We start from the raw sequence: 27,695 nt of genomic DNA on the forward strand, positions 1-27,695 counted from the left end.
AGTCTAAAACGTATAACCTTTTTAGACTCAGGGGCAGAAGGATTTTGGAAAATATCTAATTGCGATTTTTTCTGACTGATATTGCAATTGTGGTTAGATTTGAGATTTTTAAATGTATTATTTAATCGAGATTCTTTCTTAAGTGCACATTTTAAACACTGTAGCTTTAACATTTCCGAGAAAACTGACAAAATTATATAAATATGATATGTTCCACTGAGATATGTTGCCATCTTAAACAAAACATTTTTATTCTAGAAAAAAATGTTTTGATTTGGATTCAACTGCGATCACTTGTGCAACCCTCGTCAAGAGTGTCTTTGATGGCCCCACCTCCTCGCCCCGCTCCACACAGCCTCCCAGATGCAGGTCCTGCCCAGGATAAAATGCAGGACAGCTCCGGTGGTGCTCCCACAGAGGACAGACAGAGTGACTGACTGACTGCACTTGCTGCTTCACTGCCCCATGCTCACTGACTCTCACTCCCTCCCAGACGCACTCTCTCTCTTTCTCCCTATCATTCACTCGCGCACACACATACAGCCAGACACCCGCCCTCATTCAACTCCCTCTCAGCTCCGGGTCAGTAGCTCTCGTCTGCCGGCACCTTATTCCACTCCAGCTGGAAGGGACCAAGCATTGCAAGGTGCATAGTCCACGCTGGAGCATCCACACCAACAGAAGCTGAGTTGTACATTTTCATAGATTCTTGGACTTCATCTGGAAGAAAGAAGGCTTGAGGCTAAGGAGGAGTAAAAGCAACTTTTTGGGAACTTTTAGAAGTGAAAGGATGTAGAAAAAGCCAAGAGGAAGATGAAGCGGGGACAAATTTTGGCAAATGTGTAGGAAGACATTGTCATCTTTGTAAACCTCAGAGACCTCCAAAGGACCGGCTTGAGCTTCAGTTTTTCTGGACTATATACTGATTATCCCTCACACAGGGCATCTCGAGGACATCAGCATGCCTGCAGCCACAGGGGGCACTTTGGGAGTCTGACCCACCATGTGCAGATGGACGGCATCCGCAACCCACTTCTGTCCTGAACCTGGCCTTGGCGCCACCAGAGCTGCCCCCTCCAGTGGGCAGCTCATCCCCCTGCCCAGCGCGGCCTCCCTTTGCCTGGCATGCCTCACCCTACTCATGGTCACTGCTGGCACTGCCACAGGGGCCTGTCCTCCCGGGGTTCACCATGAGTCCGTCCAGGGGCTCGCAACTGCAATCAACTGTTCATGGACTTTGGAGAGGCACACTCGGAGCTACAATCATCTGGAGGGAGATGTCCGTCTGCGGAGGCTTTACTCTGCCAACAAGTTCTTCCTTTGCATTGACAAAACGGGCAAGGTGGATGGTACCCGGCGGAAAAACTATGCTGACAGTAAGTTGTGTTTGTTGCCAAGTGCATGGCATGACCACTTTTATGGGACTTTCTTATCAGTCCACCTTTATAGGTGTGAATGGGGTATCCTGAGTTTTTATTACGACTGAGCTATTTGTGTTGTGTTTTGAAGCATGCGGGACACGTTGCTAGGAAGGAAGGGAATACCTTAGGGTGGACTAGAGTCCTCACGAGGGCAACTTGCGCAGTTAACTATGGTGCTGACCTGAGGAAAGACATTGTGCATCAGTTGGCAGATCAAAGTATTTGAGAGAGTATGAAAGAAAAACAACTGCTGGAGTTTTTCCTGAAGATTAAGTTGTACCTCTAAATTAAGTATTTGATGACAATGCGTTAAACAAATTAGACACTTGTTATTGATGGCAGACACCAGAGACGTCCGCTCAGCTGCATCTATATAGAGATGTATCTATTTGTGTAATATAACTGTCTGGTGACATCATGACATTTGAAATTACCTTCTCCACCTCAGGTGCACTGACCCATTTCTTTATGCCCCTTTATCAGTAATAAAACATAGTTTATTGATATTCATCAGTGTAATGACATGTACCCGCAGTCTACACTATCTGCTGCAGTGACACATGAGATGAGGTTGCTCTAAGAGCAGCCGTGCCTTTTTGCTGTGTCTATCAGGGGTGTCTCTCTGTTAAATGAGCTGGCTGTGGTCAAGCACTGACCTCCCTCTCCATTACTCACTGACTGAGTGGATGGCCCATAGAAACGGTTATGCCCTCGAGTGTAATATTTATGTATCTTTGGTTGTTAATGCCTTTTTATGAAAGCGTGTGACTCAGAGTTTTTCCATGTAGCTGCAGAGGCAGCTGCTGCATCCAGCGGAGGCCACTCTCCTCCTGCCACTGTTTCACGCTGTGTGACATTTGTTCACTATTTGGGGTTAGCCGCTTGGCAGAGTCTGTAAAACCACACACTTCGGTAGAAAATGCAGTTATAAAATATTGCGATGTTTGACATTAGTAATTGCGCAACATTTTACTTTTTATGTTACCCACCATTATAAAATATTACCTTCATAAAATATGGAAGAGAGCTTTACCTTAAATTGTTCCCACAGATGTCTGACAACATTTGACAACTTCTGACAACTTTTGGCCAAATGAATTGGAAATGCATTTTCATGGATGCTCTAAACAAAAGTAGTGAAGTATCTTTATTATGCCATTTGTTTTTGGTTATTGCTGTGTGGCTGCAGAGACTGTGAAAAGGTGCAGTCCTCTTCACTGTAATGTCCTCATCCACTTGAGCCATCATCCTCTCATTTCCTTTGGTGGAAAGAACGATTCTTTCAGCACTCACACAGCGAGGGTGTGTACCTGCTCAGGCCTGCGCGCCCTCATTGGCCGGAGAGCATTTGCCTTAAATTGAACTAAGTGGAACATGTGGCCGCTTTGTGTTACTCATCACAATTGCTCAGGTTGAGTTTGATTGGCGTTTCTACCGAGTTTCTCCAAAGTCACAACAGCTTTTAATCACTTAAAGCTTCCTGACCCGGAGCATTTCTGGACACTGATACTTTGGCCATGCGATCGATTAGAGTGAGAGGACAAGTGAGTTCTGCATATTTAATGGCAGTGACACAGATACAAGAGTGCACCATCAGCAAGACAAAAAAGAGGATGCATTCTCATTTAAAGAATGTGCTCAAGCGTGAAAATTCAATTTTATATGTAACTGAAGTTAGTCACTTTGCTTTATTTACAGAAACACGTAAAATGGTTTATTTCGTCCTTGCAGTGAAGTCTAAATTGCTTACTCTCTTGAATGTGAATGTGTAATTTCCATAAGTACATCCTGTAATATGATACAATTATAGGCACTCCTATAGGTTGCTGGTTTGACCTGATGTGTCACAGTCACAGATATGAGCCTTAGAGTGGTTCTTGGCCGCAGTCAGGCCGTCTCTCCTCTGCCCTCTGCGTCCCCCCTTCCACTCTTGTCCACAAACTGCCCCGACAGCTCCATCTGCTACACCCTGCTCTGCTCCTCACCTCCACCCCGCTCATTTTTTCCACGTTCCCGGTTCAGGTGCAAAAACAGTTGGTATTAGTCAACACACTTGTTGCTAATTGAGGCTGGAAAATATTGTATCAATCCCAGTGGAGTAGTGGCATGGAGCAGCGGAGGGACGAGGGACTTGGTCAGGGAGACAGTTGACTGAAATGTAGATAGTAGAAGAAGAAGAAGAAGAAGATAGTGCCATAAGACACACGGCACACAAGTGGCTCCGTAGAGTGGTCAGGCCTGGAGTAAAAGATAGGGCTGCACAATTAACCCCATGAAATTGGAATCACAAGGAGTAAATAGCAAAGGCGGCAAGTTTACAAACAACTGACACTGTGCATAACTTCAAATCATAGCAACGCCGCCCAAGAAGTGACTTCCTGTTTCGATCCACACAGCTCGTCTCATTGATCAGTTCAGCAGGTACTTGCAACATTACAAGAATATAATTAAATACACACATTTTCAGTGTTTTGTCTGTTAATAGTTAGGCAGAAAGAAAGTTGAACTAATGAACTGCTGAACTAATGAATAAGATGGTGCTTTTATTTTGGTGTGCTGGATCGAAACAGGAAGTCACTTCCTCGGCGTTGAAATTCTGACATATGTATAGGTTTAGCAGTTCATAAATCAGTCTTTTCTCAGTTGTTAATTCCTGGGCGTGTACTGAGTGAAAATCTAATTTCGCAAATCTAATCACAATGCTTGTGCAAAATATAGGGTCCCCCCTCCCTAAAAAACAAAATCAGTACACTGAAACTAAAATAGGACCTAAATATAGTTTCAACCAGTACCAATAGAGGCGGATGAAGGCCAAATCCACAAACAAATAATGTCAGGAAGGGACAAAGAAGGGTACTTTGAGGGGTCTAAAAAAAGACGGCATGTTTTCCTATACCTCTGTTAGAGCATAAAATGATCTAGAGGAAAAACACACCCAATGTTTAGAAAAGCTCCAGAGGCAGGTACGCATCATATCCTGTCCCGGGTCATCGGTCATAGGCTGCTAATTAGACTGCTCTACAACAGCTGTGTGGGCTGCCCCGCCTAGTGCCCAATATGTGGCAGCAAACACCAAATAATTCAACATAATACAATAAGTGTGGGGCAGGCTTTTCAGCTTGAGTTTACAGAAGACTATAAAGCAGTAACAGCTTCTTCATAGTTTGTCCTTAATCCAAATTCTTTTCTGAGGTTGTATAGTATTTTAATAGATGCTTGGCTTATTTTTAAAGTATACACGTTTAAAAGGGTGTGTGGCTAAAGGCATTAAACCCATGTGCAGGCTCCAGGCTGTGACAACCAATTCACCCTGAGGAAATAAGGTCACCTGCCATGAGGCTGGCTTTACATCTTACAGGGCCAGGGCGTGTTGTGTTTACCAACTTTCCCTCAGAGTGCAACATCTCAGTTTGAAGAGAACCTTCCCCAGTTTATTTCATTTGGATGGAGTTTGTGGGAAGAAAAATCTTCCACTAGTGAAATATGATGTGAAAATCATTAAAACATGTTTGAAAAGTGGAAAAGTGGAAAAGTGGAAACGGTCACTCAATTGGAGACTGACATGAAGAGAGAAGGTCTAACATTTGCGAACGTGATTGTGACTTATTATAAATCAATATATTTATTATATATAAATATTTTTTTAAAAAAAGACTTAATAATATGCCATAAACACAAAGTCTGTGAGTTGTGTTTATGGTTAATTCTTAATTCTTAAAGCTACACTGTGCAAAATTGTACCGAATAAATACAATTGAAATGCAAGCATTTATTTTATGACAGATATTTTCATCATTGAAAAATACCTCGTGCCTTGCTGTGAGCGGCTCACTCCTAAGACACTTTATCGGGTGTGGGTACGTCTCCAGCTTGTCTCCATGGAGATGATGATTTAAACAGGTTAGGTCCTCATCCAAATCCATTTGTTGATTACCCAATGCAAAAATAGCTGGTTGGGAGCATTGGGAGCATGTTTTGTATTGATAGCAACTGTATAGTCCAAAATGTTACGTAGTGTGCCTTTAAGAAAGAACAAAAAGTATTGTGCTGGTGCAATGTGATTTGGGCAGCTCCAACAGCCCCCACGACCCGGAAACGGACAAGTGGAAGAAAATGGATGGATGGATGGAAAAAGTATTGTTTGAGTGCGTCCAAGCTAGTACTCATGTCCAGAGCTTGATCGTGAACTGTTTGGTGGCTGTGGTCTAAATCAATACTTGAATATTATTGTTATTGTGGGGTATAATTGTTTGTTGCTCAGTGATTAAGGTTAAGGTGTACTTAATTGTCCCCGTAGGGAAATTATCAATCACCTCACAGCAGGGAGGTTGCCTGTTTGACGCACGGCAGTGTGGAGTTTGCATATCCTTTGCGTGAGTTTTCCAACCCCCTTGAATATGTACAAATCAGTTTCCCTCCGGGGCCAGGACTCCTCCAAACACGGGATTCTGAAATCTCAGTGGCTTTTCTAGTTCAATAAAAGTCACTTGAAATATATATATATTTTTTTTTGCATTTGTGGATATTTGTATTATTATTTTTTGAGTAAAGAATTGCAGTCCTGATTGTGAGTGCATTTTAAGTTTACTTTGTCTTGAATCTTAACTTAGCTCAACATTTGCCATGCAGACACTATTTTATTGACACACTTTTTCTATGCTCTCCCGGAGGCAACACCGAAGATAAAAAATAAACATTGCCGTTAACTTAATTTAACTTGAAAGCCCGTACAGCATAGTGAGACTTACTGTATATAATTAAGTATGTAGATTTTTGCCTTACAAAGAATTTAGGTCAAATTGTCGGCAATGGCTTTCGCAGCTGAGTGCACAAACATTGCCCGGGGTCTGTTCAGTGTGATTTTATAGGTGGTAGTTGGAGGGTCTCTTTGGGCCATACCACGTCCTGATGATGACTCAGTGTTACTCCTGGGACGGCTCAAACGTGGCTGACAGGACGAACAGAGCCCGAGGAGGGACGCACCTGGACAGAGCGGGTTGTGTCTGTGGAGAGAGGGGAGAATGCACATGTTAATGAGGCTGCAGAAGGACTGGGGCGTGCTCTGCTCAGTATTGAGGTGGAAATTAAAGGCTGGAGAAGGGCTGGAGTGGTTCCCGTTGCTCATTAGTCATTATGCAAGGTTTGCTCTGGGTCGTCTCAACTTAGATCAGGGGTTTTTGGTAATTTCGGATGGCAGCGAATGGGTAATATCAAATGAACCCTGTAAGTATTAACCAACTATAAACTGCCATGCTCACAATAAAACCTGTAAAGGCAATTTAGCAACATAAACCAATATGTTGACTGTGCTCATAGAAGCTGATTGTCCTGGGATTAAGAGTTCCTAAGAGTCTCGGTGCCATTTTAATTGGTAATTGCAATGTCCGATATCAGGCTTTATCGTCATGAATGTTAAAGCAAATGTTAGCATTAGCTACCTGGCTCCGACTGATTTGCAGCGTCCAGCTCGGGCTTTACTGGGTTCATAAGCAGGTTTGTAGAGGGCCGGAGGCTGCCTTCGGCTCCAGCTGTCCGCCGTCCTCTCCATCTCACAGTTCTGCACATCCTGTGGGTGTGAAGGCAAGACAAAGGCCCCCGAGCTCCCAGTGCCAGTAACCAGTCTCACATCCTAAAGCCACTCAGGAGGGATGCTCAGATAGTTAGGCTTGTCAATATTTAGAACGGTACCATGTGGAAGCAAGTGTTCGTGTGAAAGAGGGAGCAATTTACAACATTTGCCAAAGCCAACTCGACTGCACTCCACCTGAGGCCTTTCCATTCCTTATTTAAGATGGAGCAAGACAAATGGTGTATTTCCTTCATGAATCATTTCTCAGTTTGGTAGAAGAACTAGGTTTATTCAATTCGTCCAACAAAGCCAGATCATGCTTTAACGTTTTGCTAATTTAAAAGGTATTAGAGCTCTAATGTTGTGGTTTATAAAGGTTTTTATTGAGTATCACTAGTATATCCCCCCAGAGTCGGCCATCAAGCGGGTTTTATGCCACTTCCTTACCTGAAGTTATCCACACACTGACTTTATCACCCAACACAGCACGGAAAGATAAGGCATTAATGGCTTTGTTTCGAGCCGCTCACCATCATCCTAAACTGAGCCAGACACCATGCCCTGAAAGGTGCGCAGCCACTGGCCCATGAATAAGTTACTGAAAGAGAAACCCTGGTGTCAACTCAAGAGATGGAAAAAAGAGTGATCCAAGCATCTCGAAAGCATCTCCGGCCGTGTGTCTGCAGAGGTGCACAGTGCTGATCCTCAACGAACGGGAAGCAATAACAGCAGGAATGTGATGCTGCCCTAAAGACACTTTGTTTTTCCTTTTTAACATTTGGTCCAGAATATAACACAAGCAATATCAGGCACTTAAATCTTTTTGGGAGAATTGAGTAACAGATTAAAAAACAATAGGTGTGTCTCATTATTAGAGGCCTTAATGACACTCAATATGACTTCCAATAAAAGCAATTTAATGTAAAATTGTAATAAAACCAGTTTTTAAAAACAAAATGAGAAAAAAACAGAATGAAACGATATCAAATTACGTAGTGTTACAAGCCGGTCATGTTCTCATGGTTAAAAATCACTGCTTTATCGCTAATGCAGTGTACGCGATGACTTAACAAAAAGAGAGAGGGAAATGTCAAGATGGAAATGAGACAAAAAAATGTCTATAAAATTGTACCCACAAAACTGATCTCACGATAATGGTAGAATAGTAATTGTGCGAGAGTTCTTTGTACTTTTGACAAAAGTTCAACAAATGGGAAAATAAATGCAGGTACGTGATCTGTGAATACCAAGAGGCTGAGACCAGACTATCTTACTATAATTGTATTAAGTGGAGGCTTTGACCTGAGAATAGTTTTTTAAATACAGTACATGAGTGCATTTGAAATGCATGTGCCTTTGTATATCCCACTGCCATTGTGCAGCGAGAGGACTCTAAACTGAAAAAGATGTGCGTGTCCTTCTCTAATGGATAACATGAACCAGACCAGACTGAGCTCTGGCCTGTGCAGCAGCCCTGCTGTGTGTGTGTTAGCATTAGCAGGCACAGTGCACATCTGAAGACATGCTTCTGATTACCACTCAGAGGGTGGCACAATGTGTGAGTGGACAATTCAGACCATGGCCACAAACATTTAACCATTTTAATTGTCATATTGTAATGTGAGTGAAATGTCACACAGGTTTTATTAAAACACATAATAGTGACTTATTAGGTGCACTTGTTATTACTGTACCATTGTAACTTTGGGGAGGGATTTTTCAGATGTTTCCACAAAAGAGGTAATGCTTTTAAAGTTTACTACAGCGTTTTCGCCTCTCTCTTCCTCTGCTCCTCTGCAGAGGATAGATAGCATTGGGGTGAGAGCCTTTTGACCAGTGGAGCAGGTGACAGTTCTGACAGAGGCTGGTTCTTTCTCCTCCTATGTGCCTATGTCATTTTTAATAATGGGACCGGGGCTGCCACTGCGCACTGTTTGGAACTGCAGTAACATTTTTGTATCGCCTATACATTTTATCTGCAGTGGTAAGCTGACTAAAGACAAATGCGAAGAATGAAATCTGACCTCATTGTTGTGAGCAACAACATGGCAAATTTGTTCTTAGTGAACACATGGTCACAAATTAAAATTGTAAATCCTTTATTCAAGGTTTGTTGGGTGTATTTTCTGTTGGAGCAGAGCATCAGACAGTTTGGTGGCACAGAGGAATGGCCCCCATGTGTGGCCACCTTTTTTTTTAAGACCAGGAAGCTGCAGCAGTCATGAGTCATTGGTGGTCTGACCTGATGGTAACTGTCTGTGAAGCTTTTGAAGCTCGTTGTTTGCTTGTTACTGATGTGATGCATGATTTCGAGGCTCTCTGTCCTACCTGCATGATTAAAGAAGAGGCCTCCTGTTGGATAGATTGCAGCTCATCAGCTCCACATAGACACATGCTGGCAGAAAGGACGCATGCTGGGGGCTTCGTTAACCTCTTTCACCTCTGCTACCTCAACACACAAGACCACCTCTCTGCCACAGAACCTCCGCATCAGGTTTTCCTTTAGTGTTGCCCCAACACACTTGTAAATCTGGGATTTGATCAGAGGAGGTCTGTTCCCCCTGCATGAGAGTCAGGGAGGTCCCTAATGAGCAGAATGATGTCCAATTATAGACAATCAGAGAAGACGGAAGTTCAGGTTCAGGATTAAACACAGACAGGTTGAAAAATCGCTGTTTGATGTTGAATGTGATGGTCTTTATAAAGACGTGATTTCACTTTTTAACCACTTTTTTGGGACATTTTTATTTAAATGTCCCCCCACTCATGTTGGTCTCACGTCCAAGGCCTGTGTCCGTGTGTGGTGATTGGGTCAGTCCGTCTGGGGACATATCAGACGGACTATCTGTCCTGTGAAGGGATGGGGGGTAATTGGTCACATTTGACCCCCGGCCTCACGGACTGTGGGAACGCAAGCATTATCTGCAGCGGTAATTGGCTAATGAAACACTTCCGCAGCTCCTCCACTAGATTGTCATCCACTGTTGGGATAGGGCGAGTGTGGCAGGCACAAGTGGCCCCTGGGCATGTGTGTGCCAGGGAGCACATGAGTGTGTCCAGAGAAAATGGCAGGATGCGGAACTCCCTGTGGCCATCTCCCGTCCTTATCAGCAGGATCAATCTCACGCTGGCAGCATACCGATACACTGACAAAATGCACGGCACTGTGCTCTGAATTACAAATCACAATGTACATGTAGAAATTAAGTCAGAATATTGATGACAGTGAAGGCTGACCCCTGATACAGAGTGTGTATTATAGCATCTGCTAAAAGTATAACTAATGCCATGAGTTAGTTGCATGCTAAAAGAGAAGTTGTGCCCACATCAGTAAAACTTGGGATGTGTAGAGAGAATGGGTTTGGTGGGGGACTCCTGTGAAAAAGGGCTAAAGTTACGGTGCTGAGACAATGTCTCTGAGGTCCCATCAAGTGAGCCATTCATTGATGTTAGTCTAAGTTTGTGGAGCCAGCGAGACACTGTGATAGAGAGGGGCCCAGGGTGGCCTTGTCTTTTTGTCCTAGGCTGACCCCTGGACTCCCGCCTGGCCTCTGCGCCCCTCACCTGGCCTGTCCCAGCACACTGGTAACAAGATACCTGTAATTTGCTCTAATGGCCTTTGAAAGACCTGGCTGGGTTAATCCCTGGAGTACCTCTTCCAGTGGTAGAATATAAAAGGTGGGGGTAACAGGCCGAGTGCGGCCCTGAAAGAGGACCAGCCTCTGGATTGTGTGTGTGAGAATGTCCCTCCTCGTGGCTGGACTGTTGGAGTCACTTTTCAACAGATCACTGCCATGTGGCTGTTCACAGGCTCACAGACCCGGGTTTAGGCTTTTACTGAGCTAAACGGTTGGCTTTGCACAAGTAATTGTGGATTTGTCTCACAAGTAGGAGATAAGGACCTGCCATGACACCTGCTTGAAAATAGTTCAGGTTTATTTTTCAGCTGTAGACTGTACAGAGTACAGTGCATTTTCATGCCTGATATAGTAGTAAATACTATTGCCATATGGGGTGTTATATGATTTTTTTTATTAAGCAAAATCCCTTTTTCTGCGCTTACTCCAGGTATGTGGAAATATTTACACTGTTGTAATGGAGGAAGTGGTTCCTCACATTAGCAGCACACTGTAATTAGTCATGAAGACTAAAAGTGTCTGTGTGTGTGTTTGGCCGAACTCCATCAACTTGACTAAAGACGAACTTTGTTCATAGCTGGAAAGAAGTGAAAAGCCGTGAAGCAGATGGGAAACATGAGGAAATAGCTCCACAATGCTTAAAACAGGCCGTAATATGACATTATTGTCAGGTTTGTAGAGCATATAGTGCATATATTCACAGATCTGCATGGATTCTGATGCATCTCTTTTTTCCTGATTTTGTTTGTGTCTATCTACTATCCAGCTGCTTTTTAATTTTCCAAGTGCATTTGTGCAATGACAATAAAGGTATTCTGATTCTGAAACCACTGATTTTGAAAGGTCTTCTGGGTTTAGTTTGATAGACACAGACATCCTTGTCACTCTTCAAGGGCAATCGAGCCATTGACATTTATCATTTCAATTTTTCAGTTGACTTTTCATATTGGCTGACAATGTGAAACGAATCGCGGTGACTGGCTCAGCAGTGAAGAAGGCACAGATTAAAACCAGCTGCAATCACTCGCCAGGGCACAGTGTTTCAATGTATGAATTTCCACTCTTCATATAAAAGAATGACAAACTTTCTCAATGAAGTGGGATGTACTGTATAGGTTTAAGTGTCTCAGCCTAAGGACAGCGCTTTCCTGTAAGTGATCTCTTCCTGTCTCAGTGGCACTGTGGTCCTCCAAAGCGGACAGACGATCGGCTTTCATATCTGTGAGATCATTGCTGACCTGTATCACATGCCACTCAATAAGTATCCAAGTTTATGCAGTAAGACAATAGGTGTTAAAACTCGTGTTCTTCTTGTTCTTTTGTTTTTAGTCCTGTATGTGTCACATTTTGTTTTTCTAGATTAATCACTCAGTCTCAAGGTCATTGTCTGACACATCAATACCCTTTATAATTAGTCTTTGTGCACAAGATTTTTTAGATTTAATAATCACTATGATAGTATGTTTTCATTTCATTTTCATAGTGATTATTACATTAATAAATTGTCTTTAAATTTGTAATGTAATCTGGGATATTACCACAAAAATACAGTGAGCCGATTATGAATCATAATCGACACAAATTTTTTCCAGTTGAATTGTTTATTGTTTTTAATGATTTAAGATACTTTTATAGGCTTGAGCTTGTGACATAAGTTGAACTTTAGACCAATGCAGCACAGCTTGTTCTCATGGTAATAGGTGAAGGTGTTTAAAGCAGCAGTGAGTGATGCAGCTTTTGTCTGGACTGATACACTCAGGCGGCCATTTTTCCTTCAGACCAGGCCTTCAAGAGGGTCAAGGCAGATCAAAGGTGCTGGTCACAGCCATTAGGCCCGGCGGCCCAGAACCGACATGAAAAGCCTGTATTTTGAAAAGGAGGGCAGAAGGGAAAAAAAATAACAAGGCCCTCTTCATTTAAAGACCAAGCAAACTGTGAAATAATTGAAAAGGTATGTCAATCAAGAGCAGGAGCACAGCAGGAGCTCCCAACTTCCCAGGATCTGGCCCGGTCGAGCACTGAGCCGTGGAGGGCCGTTCAAGTGGACCGCCCAAGAAATGGACTATACTACCAACCAGAGCAAAGGGACATTTGCTCACTTTTTGATGACGATTTGAAATGGACAACAATCTGTAGTGATCAAACTCTTTGTAAAGAAAGCAAGGATGTTTTTTTTCTCCATGTTTAGCACAGAGCACATGCACATTCCTTAGAGCGCACAGGGCAAAATAATATGTAGGCTACTACTGTATTTATGTCCCTTGCTTTAATGAAAGACTTACAAATAGCTTAATTTTTTGTTTTGTTTTAGGGTTATCAGTGGGGATATATAAATTGTCATCCTATAATTGTTTTCCATTGTATAAACATCTTTCAGGTAAGTGCAAGTGATGCACCTGCCACCCCCCTCTTCCCTTGAGCTTTACTCTGACAATGGAGAACCCACTCTTCCTTTCCTTTTTTTCTCAAGGTCAGAAAAGGCTTGAATGATCTGACGCTGGGCCAGCATCCAAAAAACGTGGGATAATACCAGAGGAAAGAGTAAAAAGGACCAGCTTTTTAAAGTCCAATAGAGAAGAAATAAATGCTAAATCCACACTTGACTACACATCTATAGCTGGAGATTTGCTGGTAATGGCAGCCTGAGCTTATTGACAATCCCAGCCAAACATGTCAAAGGTTAAGAGGTCTTACCCACTGCAAATAGGAAAGCAAAAGCACCTTTTTCAAAGTCTCAATGGGCCAAGAGTGATAATTCCACAGCAGGATATCTATTACACGCAAGTGACATTCACTTTTATCTCTCAAAGAAATAATTTGTACCCATTATGCTCCTTCACAAACTTCATTTAGATACTGTTGTGTACGAAACAGGTCAACAGTCTCTGTGTTTTTAGTAAAGTTTATGTTTTTTTACATGCATTTCTACATGCAGTTAACAACAAGTAGTTTCCTTTAAATTACATTACATTTGTTTTTTTTTAAGGAACAATGTTCAAAACCAGACAGAGATGCACCAGATTACAGCTCACAGGCTAGTTTAGATTAGTTTAGTTTAATTTAGTTAAGTGTAAGGCTAATTTCCAGTCACAAGTTAGAGAAGATAAATGATGTATTTTTTTTGTTTTAAATTGTCTGAGAAAATGATCTACGTTCAATCCCATTGATAATCATAGTTCTCCATTAATACAATAACATAGTGTTGAAGTTTCTAAGTTTCTGAATGGGAAACCCATTCAGCTCAGCAGTATGAAAATCCCATTGAATCTTTTGTGTTGCATTGTTGGCACCAAAATGAAATGTAAATAGAAGATGTAAGAATAAAGTCTGCATCTTGTTCATCGTAAGAAATACAGTCTGAAATATTGACTGTTACGGCTGGCACCACTTTCAGGCACCAGCGATTTTCATTGGCCTGGACTAATGCCCCATAAATCCTAGCGGTGCTCCAATCGCTGCTCGGCCTCGAGCTAATTGCTTATGAGTGTTTTGCACGCTCCAGGTGCCACCAGAGCTCAGCCGCTGTTTGTAAACAGAGCTTGTAAAGTGGAGACTGCCATCAAAGTGTTAAAGTTTCCTGTGAGGATCAGAGGCTGCACTGATGGGGGTGCAGCTGGGTTGATACCTGGATGGCATTCCCCTGTTCCTGCAGCTGTGGCAGAAGAAAGACACTCAACAGTACGGCCTGTTTGTTTACCCTCTGCTCTGTCTCTCTTTGTACTGTGTCTGTGCGGATGACCTCACTGAGGAAGCATGACTGCTGATGTTCAGTGCTGTAAAGGTTTCAAATCTGTCCAGAGTGATGGCAGCAGCAGATGTGTGCAGGTCCTGGTCTTTCTGATGTGATCTGAGGCCTAAGTGTCTGATGGTATCAGCAGCTGTCCTCTTTACACGAGCTATGGCTTTGCTCCGGTGTTTGTTCAGAGTAAGGACAACATCGCACCAGTAAAAACATTGGTGAATTCAGCCTAAAATTAAAAAATGTTATAACATTGTCAGTTTGTATACCTTCCTTTATACTTTCATTAATCAGTTTTGTACGTGGATCATAAAGGTTCTCCTGTGTTTGTGGGTATTGTCTAAGAACTCTGGACAAGTCCTTGACCATGGAGTAAATTTGAGAATATGAACCTGCATAATATATATGAGTGTTTCACAACATAATTGTATGTCATTATAGTAGGATCCGTGGCATTACTCCTACAAGACATCTAAAATACTTTCCCATTTACTCTCAGGCAATCAACAATTCAAAACTTTAAGATTATTCATAGTCGAATGAACAGAGTATTCTTTATGGAAGTCCCAAGTTTATTGGGGGTCCCAAGCGGTGCCTACAGCTGGATAATGCCAGCCTCAAATCACCTTTCCCTTCGCACCTTTTGCTCTGTTTACAGCACCTTTCCAAAGCAAGCACAAACATCCAGCCGCGGTTTGCTACTTTGGTGAAATGTTTTCCTTCCGAGCACACCAGGCTTATAAGGGTGTAACAGCAAGATTATATGGTGTGATTAGATTGGCAACCGCATCAGGGTAGTTTTGAAGATGTAAGTGGGCAGAAAGAGATATTGATAAGAGAGATTCATGGCCCATAATCAGCTGCTATTCAGAAACTCCAGGTCGTCACCCAAACATCCTTTTAGTGCAATCACAACATGTGTGCATCAGGGTATTGCACAGAAGGCAAAGGATACAATTAGCCGACATGTCTGAAAGCTTTTATACCCTTTTAGGGCCTTTTAAGCGCCGGATAAGTGGCGAGCATGCACAAGTTTTACGTCTGTCAATAAACAAGTGGGTGTGATTAAGATGTAGTATCACATCTGGGAGAGGGGCCAGCCTTACAAAGATTATCGAGCAGCAGACACGTGTCACGAAACTACAGGCTTAGTAAGTGCATCAGGTGTAGACATTGTCATTTGGAAAGTTTCTCGGTTACATAATGGCAGCAATGGATTGAGTAATGGCTAAACGAGTTTGTAGTTGCAAATGGAAAACATCTGCTTTCATGTTACTAAAAAACACATGTGTCTTCTTTCCATAATTTCTCAAAGCATTTTAAAGGTGAATGCAGTATTATAGTTATCAGGGTCACCAATGCATGTCATCTGCCTTAATTATATTATTATTGTTTATGTATCTGGACGCAAGTCATTTCATCCAGGCTTCATGGGAACCGGCATAAGAAGTACACTGATATGTCACTCCTTGCAGCTGGATTACATAACTATATATAAATCAAATATATGGCCAAACCTAGGGCTGCTCAATTTTGGATGCATTTTTTCCTGATAAGCATCATGTTTTAAATCAGGATGTTGTTCTTAGTGCAAATATGAACAGGTTCAGAAGAACTGACCCTGAAAAGACTGAAATATGAACCGCTGAACTGCAGCACAATGCAAGACACAGATGCATTTTACAACATGTTTAGAAATCCTGGGGTTTACCAGTTAAACATGAGATGAATTAATTTTTAAAGCAGTACAAAGTAACTTGTTTATCTTAATAAATCCTTTTTGTAGTCCCTCTGGGGGTAATACAAGTGTTGATGGGATAATTTGGGGGGTCTTTCATCTCCCCACTGGTGTCTGGTGTCATAACAACGCCGCCCAAGAAGAGACTTCCTCTTTTGATAAAGCACACCAAAATAAAAGTACCATCTTATTCATTAATTTAGCAGTTCATAAGTTCAACTTTCTTTTTGTCTAACAGACAAAACACTTGAAATGTGTGTGTGTATTTAATGTGTGTGTGTATCGTGCTGGATCGAAACAGAAAGTCACTTCTTGGGCGGCGTTGCTACGATTTGAAGTGTATGCACAGAGTCAATTGCAACTTCGCTGCCACCGGCTCGGAGCCACAATACACACTAATAGAATCACGACGAAGAAGCTAACGGGCTAAGCTAACTGCGGGCTAGCGCCATTTCAACAGTATTTACAGCCAAGTTTGAGTGAAAAAAAAGGTGTGTGTCCATTGTGTAATTGGATGTATATCCCTCCCTCTTTGTCTTTTCTGTCAGCGCATGACTTACTACTGCTTTAAAGCACACTACAGTACCATACCTGCTTGCTAATTGTGACCAATATAAGTGTGACTTTGATTGAATTACAGTGAATTGTGCAGCGTCGCCCTCATCATAGCTGAAACTGCTTCCCTGTAACGGGGGACCTCTCTCTCTCTCTCTCAAACCCCTGCTGCATGTCCGCTGCCCGTGTGTGGCTTTTCTCTTGTCCTGCTTCATCTCCCTCGAGTGCACGGCTGTCTGCTTTTCTAATCGCTAATGCCACAGTGTCTTTTGAAGGGGGGAAACTCCCAGAGCCCAGTGTCCCTAACCCGGACTCTTGTTGCCTTTTATTTTGCAGGCCTGATGGAAATCCGATCCGTCAGTGTGGGAGTTGTTGCCATCAAATCTGTCAGCACCGGCCTGTACTTAGCCATGTCCAAGAAAGGCACGCTCTTCGGATCGGTGAGTATACAACCTGGTCAATACGGGAGGGCCTGGGAGGGGACAGCGATCACCTGAGCGCTCATTGGTCTCAAATGGATGACTCTTTGAAATAAGTAAACCAGAACTAAACCTGGATTGAAATAAAAAACAAAAAAAAGCATAGAGAGAGAAAGAGAACTAAACCAGCACTAGGTCCGGGTTAAGCACATGTACAGGTGATATCCAGATCTATAGGGCAATACCCAATCAAAGTGGTGCATGTTTTTACGTGGGCCGAGGAGTGGCATGTTCATAGGGGTCCTGAAATGGCTGCCGACTAAAAAATGTTTGATATCTCTCGTGGAATGAAGGGAAATCCCAGGAATCCCCATAGTCTGGTTTAAGGTCAGTCCATTGCTATCAATCATGCCAGTACACCTGAGCCTAGTCCTGATGATACCTGCAGCTTGAGTTGGCTTGTGCTCTGTCAAAATACAGCCAGCGGAGAAAAGAAAAGCAAGCAACAACGACAAAGAAGCCAGCTGGGGCGCCTTTAAAGTCTTTGCGTGCCATCTGCCACTTGTTGTTCGCACAAAGCTTTCAAACATAATCACAGTTCTTTGTGGAAGACCAGCCACACATCAAGCCCGGGGTCTGTGTTGTGTACTGTACCTTAAGTACATTGGGTACAAAGATAGAGGAAATAGTTAATCAGTCAGTCAACAGCAATTCAGAGCGGTAATACTATTAACAAATGTGTTGCTCTGCGTAAAGATTAATCAAGGAGCAAAGTTCACATAATTCAGTGCTAAACAAAGGGTAAACTCAGTCTAAACTAAAGCAGGACTAATGACTGAGACTAGCTCAAGAGAGAGTTAACTGAAACAATGATCAAATCAAGGACAATGGCCTTTAAATATCAGGACAAAAGCAGGACTAAAACAGAGAAGTCACTGCCCATGTGACAAATCCTCTGTAACAAGAAAACAGTCAGGTGAATCCTGCCAAGCCTTTACTGTCCTGATGGTATCTCAAAGGGGGCTCATTATAGCACAGAGATAATGATCAGGGAAAAGGGAATGCGGTTGAAGCTCTTGTCTCCGTGATATCTGTCAAGACTCTTTGAGACGCTGATAAGACTCCTAACCACCCATGGAAGATGGTGTGTGCACTCTCCACTGTTGGTTTGTCCCTTCAGATCGGCGAAGATAAAAGAAGATTTTCAGGGCAGCCGAAAAAAGACCTGCTAATTCAACCAGAATAATCACGTAGGGTCTCTTTGGGATCGTATGCAAATAGGATGAAACATATGTGTTTAGATATTAATTTAGAATTTCAGGAGGCCACAAATGACAGTTAGGAAAATGCACATCAAACACGAAAAACTGGTAAAATATACAGACATATAAAATAATATGCATGTATAAAATACACCGACTTATCAATCTAAGTCGGTGGCTTTTTTTAACGGCGCTATCTCGACATCATAGCAACAACAGACGTCTTTGATTCTTCCATGTACAAATGTTTTTGGATTGGACAGTCTGATCTTGGCCAGGACATATTTGTAAAAGATATTCTTAATCTTAATGGATCTTTCCTGGTTGAATAAAACATGGCCAAAAAAATAATAATCTCCTATTGGTCAATCTTGGCTTTTTCCCCTCAACTTTACTATTGTATCCTAGATCAAATGAATATAGCTTTTAATAATAAGGTTTGTGAAATAGACTTTCCAAAACAAATCTCACTAAAAACAACAAATTCATACTTTAAAACATTTGACTCCTCCAAAGTCCAAACTCCAAATCAAACCATGAGCTTTAAGACAGGGTAGACCTGCAATTTGCGATTGAAAAAAAAAAAATCACAATTTGATTTGGACAGATTTGATTAATTGCATCGTCCTAATCTTGTATTAAACCGACCAATCTTCTTTTAAAAAACAAAACAATTGTTATATGAAAAGATAATTCAGATTAATCACCTCAGATCTCGTGTACTATAGCTTTCGAACCGCTGCTACTAAAATATCAAGGCTGTGAGCACTTTGTAAACGTGAATGAAAGCGCATTCAGACATGTTTTACTACATCCACAGACGTTAACCTTTGAGCTCTTCTTGGAGGTGGGCCCAGTGTCCCGCAGCGGCGAAGAGCAGTTATAGATTCGCTACAGACACTTTGACCCCTTGAACCTCTGTCCACAGGTGAAGTACAACCCGAGCTGCAAGTTCAAGGAGCGCATTGAGGAGAACGGATACAACACATACGCCTCCCTGCGGTGGAAACACGGCGGCCGGCAGATGTTTGTGTCTCTGAACGGCAGAGGGAAACCAAGGAGAGGCCACAAGGCTCGGAGGAGGCACCCCTCCACTCACTTCCTGCCCATGCTTCCCTCCTAGCTGCATCTCATGGACTGCTATTCCCCAGTGTACATTTGTTTTTATAACATGAATGAGTTAGTCGAAATGTTTAAGTTATTTTCCGTGTTGGTTCTTCAGTCCAGAGTGATGCTATGCTCCGACACTAGTTACTGACCATGTTTGAGTGTTGTATGAAGCTTTACATAATATGCAATTCCATCTATGAAATGCTGATCATACATAATAAGAGCTAAGCCAGCTAAACCAGTGGATAACCTTTTATCAGTGAAAACTGGCAGGGTTTATTTTGTGTTGTATATTTCATTCTGTGTGAAAGGGTACTGCTTCAGACTTTCCAATATCAATCCAATGAAGAATCGCTGACCCGGCTGCCAATATGTAAGATGCATAAACAATAGCCAAAGGGATATTTCAGGATTTTTGATATAGGGCCTCATTTCCTAGTTATCCAGAGTGCTGATTTTCTTTTTTTATTCATGCAGTTCTTATATTTTAAGAGTTTAGTGGCGCTAGGCTAACCTACTGACATAAATGTCTGTGTCGATAGAATCATTTTAACCATTTTGCATTTAAAAGACCTATTTGAGCAGCATCAGCTTCATGGTTGTAAGCTACGCAGCGGCGGAGTGATCTGCAAGAAAATAGACCCTCAAAATGCGGTAATTCATGTGATGCAAGGTCAGTTGTATTTCAAAAATTACTCTATCGACGCAGACATTTATATTGGTAGTCTGGTGTTATAAGTGATTTGCCTCAGGTGCACTGTGGAGTGGGTCAGATTCTTTTAAGGCAGGCTAGCTGTTACCGTAGAAATGCGCTAGCCTAGCACTAGCCTAGCGCCACTAAACTCTTCAAATATAAGGACTGCATGAATAAAAAAAATAAAAAAAATATCTCCAGAAATTAACAACACTCAGGTAAACTAAGAAATGAGGCCCTATGTCAAAAATCCTGAAACATCCCTTTAACTGTGTTTGTTGGGCATTTTCTGAGGCCTAATGGGAAAAGGCTATTCTATATAGGACTGTGGGACTCCATGTACAGTGTATATTATTACCAGGACAAAAACCTCCCATTCATTGTGCAACTCATATATACTCACGATGACACATAAACCGTGCATATTATGTGTCTCATCTAATTTAGTAATTTGACTATTAAAATGTCTTAACTGCGATGTTAATGTATGGTTTAGTGTGACTAACATTTTTCTACATACACACGGCTGGTGTAATTAGAACATAATATATTTAAAATCTTTTGTGCTCTCATGATTTGCGGGCAAGGCTGTTACCGCTGTCCATTTGATGTCAGATTGGATAAATAGGAAACATTTAGTGTCAGGATTTTACTGTAACAAAACATGACAGTAAATTAGCTTACACTTTTACGGTACTGTGCCGTGAAATAAAGTTTTTTGTTTTTTTTAAAGCCAGTATTTTACAGAAAATCGTCTTTTTTTGTTTTGTTTACAGTGCATTGTTTTCAAATCCAAGAATCAAATGTAGCAGTGTGAGTGCCTTGGTTTTGCCGAGTTTGACAATAAAAATACATACGTACAAAGTCCTGACTACTTTGGTAATGCTGTGATGTGCGTGCTAAATTCATAACGTCTTCATCACTTCATCTTTGACCCGAACAGCGTCATCATTATGATCGCGGCGCAGCTCTCAGCGGGATGGTCATTGATGCCGAGGACCTCCCAGTGTCTGTTTTTACGGACTACACACAGGTCATTTACACAGAGGCAAAGCCCGCAGTGAGACAGAAGGCCACTTGAACCTTTTCAGGCGAAGGGACATGAATACAGTGAGGATAAAGGCCACGCTCTCAGCCTGTCATAGTGTGAGATGACTGTGACGGGGCACATGTCTGCTCGGGCGCGGGCCATAAAGTCACACTGGAGTTCAACTGGAGGCCTAAAGAGCTCATTTAGACACACCATCGCCCTAGGATGATGACCCACGTGTTAGAGGAGTTTTAGCTACTTTTAGAGGTACTGAGGCTTTGAAGACACTGGTAACTGCGATGTTGGTGTAGGCTTTCCAAGATGATATTTCAACGCAGTCAAAGAAAATTTCAGTATATTAGAGTATCATTCAGTACTTTTTACTTCTACTTAATATTGTAATGAAGTATCTTTGCTCTTACCAGAATAAAAAAAAAAGTTCCTTCTGCAACTGTGAGTACATTTTAAAGCTAAAAAAGGCTCATGTCTTTTGTTTCTTGTCCTTTTTTCTTCAGAAATGCATATTTGTAATACTTCTTTCTGGTGTATTTTGCGGAAATATTAGGATTTTCACATAATAACACATTGTATCATGATTTATGTTAAAACTGAAACATAAATCAGACGCTCAAACAGTTTATTTTACACTCCCCTTGATACTTTGTACTTGCCAAATTTAGTACAATGTAACGGACTTTGTAACAATGTGTAATAACTCGTGCCTAAGGGTTAGATACACAAAGGAATATATTGTATATTAGTACTTTGCAGGTACATAATGGAATAAGACATAAGATCCAAACTCGCTCTAACCCTAAAAGTATTAGTACTAATACACATTATTCCATTGTGTATGTACTACTAGATACAACTTATTGCAGATTGTTACAAAGCAGATTACACTGTACTAAATGTTGCTAGGTACAATGTATCAAGGTAGTGTAAAATAAAGTCCAAAGACACTAATATTTAAGACATTATTTGATGTTAGAGCAGCCAAAATGTTATTTCTTTATGATAGAGGTGAAATGATTATGAAAATCTATATGACTGTGTGTAGTTTTCTCACCACACTCCATCCATCACTGTAATCATGTCCAACTCAATGACCACGTTCTTGCTAATTTTGCAGCAGCAACGCACCAGTTACTCACATTTCTGTAGATGCACCACAAACACTCGCATGTTAAAACTTAAAACAACTTTCAGATCTGTATATTTTACCATTGAGTTGCCTCGACATCAGAGGCCTTTATTTCTGTCCGTCTACCTCTGCCCTCCTTTTTAAACCATCCAAGAATCTTGTTCCTCCTCTTTGGCCTGCGGGTGCAACGAGGTGCTGGTGCCAGTTCCTGGGACACTAAATGGGAGCTGTAATTATCTACCACTGTCCTGTCAGTGCACTCTCAGCCAAACAAGCCCAAACCTTTGGATGTCCTGATCAAAAGCTTCGGGCTTTGATCACAAAACAAAACTCTAACACACTGGAAAATAATGTGGAATGTCCCAAAACGGGTCTGAGGCAGGAGTTTTCCATCTAACTGTCGATGTAAAAACTTCCAAGGCCAGCAGGCATCTGAATGTATGTAGTTTGTGTGGATAAAGGGGTTCAGGTTTACAATACATTGGGTATGTATGCATAATGCTTCTGCCCTTTTCAACTTAAATTCTCAATTAGATATAAAAGTCCGTGCTGCAGACTGACCGAGCAGTTAGGGGCTGTGTTGAAGAGCAACTGGCCCGCTTCAGCTCAATTTCTGGATCTATTAATGTGATGAATGTCTCTCTCCACTTTCACACACTTAATGTCCCATCCAATAAAGCCTGCATGCCCCCTCAAAAAGTCTTAAAACATAAAATACTACAATAAACGTCACAACAACAGGATATTATAAATGAAAAGGGGACTAATATTAAACCCACGCATTGGCTCAATATCCGTAGTAAAAAGATAACAGCAGTTTAGCATCAACAATGTGACAAGTGCTCAACGAGACACAAGGAAATAAATCTGCAGCAGAGTGACAACTTTCATTTTGTGGGGCCCTTTGCCAAAATCTACAGGGGCACAAGTCATGCAGCCCCAGCAACAACAAACTGCAGCTTCTGAAACCTTTGAAACCCTGTGTGGCCATTTTCTCTCACAGCGTCTGAAAAGAACTGTGGTGGGTAAGGGAAAAAAGCTCCCCTCGCCACTCATAATACCAATCTTATGTATGTCGACCCAAATGGGATGGACGGGAGGGGCCGGCGGGGTGGCAGACAGACTAAGGCACAATTTTAAAGCGCTTATTGAATTGCCATTACAGGTCCTGAGACTAATTGTGGCTGTTGTGTGTCCCGCGGTGGCCTAGGGGGCTGTGGAGTGGCCTGTGTGCTCTTACTCAGTGGGGTGAAAAGGAGCCGGACCACCGTAGATCAATGGCAAACCTTTCACTCTTTCACAGGCCTTTGCTAATCCTCCTCATTTGTCTGCCATTTGTTGGAGGCACATTCACAGTTCTGCGAATTTAGGATTAGGCCTTGTTTTGTTACAAAAACAGCCTGAGTTATAATGTCGAATGAACTGGGCTAAACAGATGATGAAGGATGAGTTGGGGTGAGAGCACTTACATGTACATGCGAGTATTAGTGTACTGTACTGTCTAAAAACGGATGAAATGGCACTATGGTAAAGTAAACTGAAAATGCCTAACACAACTTTAACTAAATAAGACATTACATTGCCTTGTGTCTATAGGCAAAATCATGGCAAAAATGCACACATAAAAGAGAAGAAGAAGATATCCAAAAAGACATAACAGTTTCCAGCAGAGACGTGGGACGATATTTTAGTTAAGGGGTGCTGATGTACCCCACAAACGCCTTTTCTGTGCATATTTCCTATTTATTAATATTGCCTGCAAACTATCCACTATTGGGTGCTGCAGCGCCCTCAGCACCCTGGGTTCCCACGGCCTTGGCTTCCAGTGCCTTAATCGTAAACAATGTTCAAGATTTCAAACGCCTGACACTATCAAAAATCAAATACAATTCACTTAATGTATCAGTTATAGGAACTTCACTGGCAGACATACACAACAATCAACAAGTTACAATAAATACATTAAAGGTGCATTATGCAACTTTTTCTGTGAAAAAAAGAAGTTGATATTTGTGCGTATTTGACATTGTAGTCAGCATGGCACATTTTCTTTCAATTGCAGTGGTCTCTACATTGTTTTGTAGGTTTTCTGGTGAGAGGGTCCATCAGACGTGAAAACCTTCCAAACAACTGATCCTGGATCCTCCTAGAGATCACTGTGATCAGTCATACAGCCACTGGGTCACTCCAAGGTCAAATACACATAAGTATCAGCTTTTTTAATCCACAAATAAAGTTGCATTATGTACCTTTAAAAACCGAGGAGCACTCAGTCCTTCATTTGTTCAACAGGCGGATCGAGGTAGGGAGAAAAGTGGAGGTCGCCCTCTTTGTCCCCAGGGGAAGGCATCTGAACCTGACGGTAGCAGGGCGTAGTGAGAGTGCAGGGCATGTGAGGGGTCTGTTTAAACCTGGGTGCCTTTTCTTTTCTCCGGTGTCATAAATGGTACTGGCTAGTGGTAGTGGCTATTTATTTATAATGAAAATCAGCAATAAAAGCTTATTGCTGATTTTAATTATTTTATTGAGCATGTGAGTGAGAGTGAGTGAATAAAACAAGGTGATGTTTTCCAGGCTTAGCGTTATTAGTTCAAGTCTTCACCCTGTAATGTTCTGTCTATATAAAATGTTTTTTTACTTTATTTTTTAATGAGAACTAAATCAATAATAAAAAAAGCTCCCTCTTAAAGATATGAGAGATTATAGGTGTAAAGAGTGTTAAGAGATGCTACAATTTATTGTATAGCTGTAAATTAATCTGTAATTTAGATTTTTTTGTTTTGAACAAACCTTTGAAGTCAAGCGTGTCGCTCAAAGAACGGCACGCTGAAAGTCTAGCAGTTCACTGCAGTCATCAGTCTGGCCCATCTCATCACTGACTGGATTAGTGTCCACATCTAAATCCTCTCACTCCACACGAGAGGAGATGCTGAGCGGCACACGGGACACTTCTCCACAGAACACAGGTATGTGGAGCCAGGACGTCCTGCCTCGTGTCAGGCATTCCCAAGATGCCAGCAGCTGTGCCAGCCCCTGGGGGACAAGGCCAGTGAAACAGAGAAACATGGGTATATGAGTTATTGTGTTGTTAGCAACAGAATTGCATTTAAACTTTTTCTTTACATTTTTAAGGCAAATTAACTAAACTAGTCGTTCTCAAACTGTGGTGCCACTGTGGTGGTCAGGGTCTTCTCTTTAATCTTTTTTACAAATTTTTTTTTTAGCTTTTATTCATTTGATTGGGGCCGTGCATGTTACTGAACAGACACGTCAAAGAATAACAATAAAATGATCCTTATTTTAGTCAGATACAACTTCATTAATGCTTTTGAATTGGATACAGATTGATATAGTCTTGACGACGTGTAAAGAGGCAGCAACCTCCCTCTCTCTTGGTACAGCTGCATTTTTGGCTTTTTCTGCAAACTGCATTTGTGGTTGATGTGCTCCACATTGGTTTACTTGATGCTTCTGTACGTCTTTGCTGTGTTTTTGTGGGGTTTGGTGATTTATTTTATTTTTTTACTGTAGACAGTCCATAATGGTCCTGAAGAAAGCAAAACGCTAGCTTATGAGCTAAAGACATTTGAGACTTACAAATGTCTTTTTCTGAGACACTGAAGAGGCACCAAGAGCCCCACACACCTGCAGCACAGTGGAGGCATCACAAGAGGCGCTACAGGAAACAAAAAAGGGACAAACAAGGAGGTACCCGGACGAGACTCAGAGCTAAGCCACACATGCCTTCTATAATTCTGGCTAATGTTCGTTCACAGGAGAATAAAACAGATTAACTGCTAAGCACTTCCCAGAAGATGTTGAAAGACTGTTGTGGAGCCGAGGGAGCTGTGCAGGAGGAAGAGGAAGGAGGAGCTGACTAGTGCAGGACACCACGCTCTGAAACAGGGACAAACCCAGGAACCCCGTTTCAGAGGAACAGAGGAGCACTGAAGGCAGCCAGCCGGGTTCCTCCAGGTGCAACGGTTTCCCCGACCTCCTGCTGGTTAGGCTGGTCCACAGTGGTAGCCTGGCTCATTTGTAGCGGCACAGGACATGTGAACACTATTTAATTGTACACTTGAACAATGACAAATAAAGCACTTACTTACTTACTTACGATCCGGTTTTGACATGATTTAGTCCAAGCTTAGGCACATTCGTCTGTGTTTGGGCTTGGTCAAATCTTGAAAGTGAAACATTTTATGAAGTCGTAGGCCTACTTGGTGTAAAAAGCTTAATAAATGTACTAAACAGAATGTGATGCTCAAAAACAGAATATGAGAACAGTGGGTGAAACCCTTTCATTTATTTCTGTGTTGTTATGTTGGATTTAGTTTAGTCTAGTTTGATCGACACACATAAAGAGGCTGTACCTTTTATGGATGTGCAAAAACAACTGTGATTATGAGTAAAACAATAGGTCTGCAGTTGTTGATAGGGTCTCAAATTTTAGGTTTTATTTTTTTCTTATTTTTTATAACTTAAACATTCTAACTTTAATGCAGGTCTATTATTGTAGTGTGTAGAATATTTACTAATAGAAAATAAATGATACGATTTCAGTTGGCGATATAGGCCTAAATAAAACTGGGTTACACTTTCTTTTGCACTTTTACACTTTACCTTTTTACAATGCACTAACTAAATTTAGTGCAATGTAATCAGAATTGTATCAATGTGAACTAACTTGTACCTATAGTACATACACAATGGAATAATGTGTATTACTTTGGAGGTACCTTTTGTAATAAGACATAAGACCCTTAAGGTTATGGCTTAAGGTTAGGGTTAGAGTTAGTCTTCTGACTTGTTACATTATGTACCTCCAAACTACACATACATATTATTTGTGTATGTAGGTACAAGTTACACACTATTGCACAGCACATTACATTGTACTAAATTTGGCAGGTACAATGTATCAAGGGTAGTGCCAAATAAAGTGTTACCTAAAACTGAAACAATTACAATTCAGATCTACACAAAAACTTTTCTTTGTGATATCAAGCTGATGACTCTAATCTTAGTGATAAAGTCGTGTTTAAGTGTTCAGTAGTGTCACACAGTCCAATATAAAGACGGTAACATCAAGGATGAAGGAAATTGGCATATTTGCAATAACCTGGTACACTACATATTTTCTTTTCACTGTTAAATTGTACACTGTTCCTGTATGAATAAAGAACATACAGTGAATCAGCCAATTCACCTTAAGATTACTTTTAAAGCATAGACATTCGCCTTTAGATCTTTTTTTTTTTCATTTTTTTTTTCATTTGATTCTTATTCCCACAAAAAAAAAAAAACACCATTACAGTTGCCTTTGGCCGCTGGTACCTGGAAAAATCCGACAAACTCCATGTAAAGATTGAGCAC

At 41.5% G+C, this 27,695-nt stretch overlaps 1 protein-coding gene across 1 annotated transcript; it reads left to right on the forward strand.

The window, feature by feature from the left end:
- The first annotated feature begins 437 nt into the window (after positions 1-437).
- Positions 438-19,844, forward strand: fgf22 (fibroblast growth factor 22). The gene is made up of 3 exons (XM_079575108.1): positions 438-1,376; positions 16,997-17,100; positions 19,270-19,844. Exons 1-3 carry the CDS (start codon positions 1,004-1,006, stop codon positions 19,462-19,464), a joined length of 672 nt encoding a protein of 223 aa, XP_079431234.1. The 5' UTR covers positions 438-1,003; the 3' UTR covers positions 19,465-19,844.
- The last annotated feature ends 7,851 nt before the right edge of the window (positions 19,845-27,695 follow it).

This window comes from Gobius niger, assembly GCF_951799975.1.
Source record: "Gobius niger genome assembly, chromosome: 17".
NCBI classification, from domain to species: Eukaryota; Metazoa; Chordata; class Actinopteri; order Gobiiformes; family Gobiidae; genus Gobius; species Gobius niger.

What these genes read in the sequence shown, in the direction of transcription:
- fgf22 (XM_079575108.1), top strand. Translation starts at nt 1,004, where the DNA reads ATGTGCAGATGGACGGCATCCGCAACCCACTTCTGTCCTGAACCTGGC. An exon ending in GCGGAAAAACTATGCTGACA is followed by an intron (nt 1,377 to 16,996) that starts GTAAGTTGTGTT and finishes TTTATTTTGCAG; the next exon opens with GCCTGATGGAAATCCGATCC. An exon ending in AAGGCACGCTCTTCGGATCG is followed by an intron (nt 17,101 to 19,269) that starts GTGAGTATACAA and finishes CTCTGTCCACAG; the next exon opens with GTGAAGTACAACCCGAGCTG.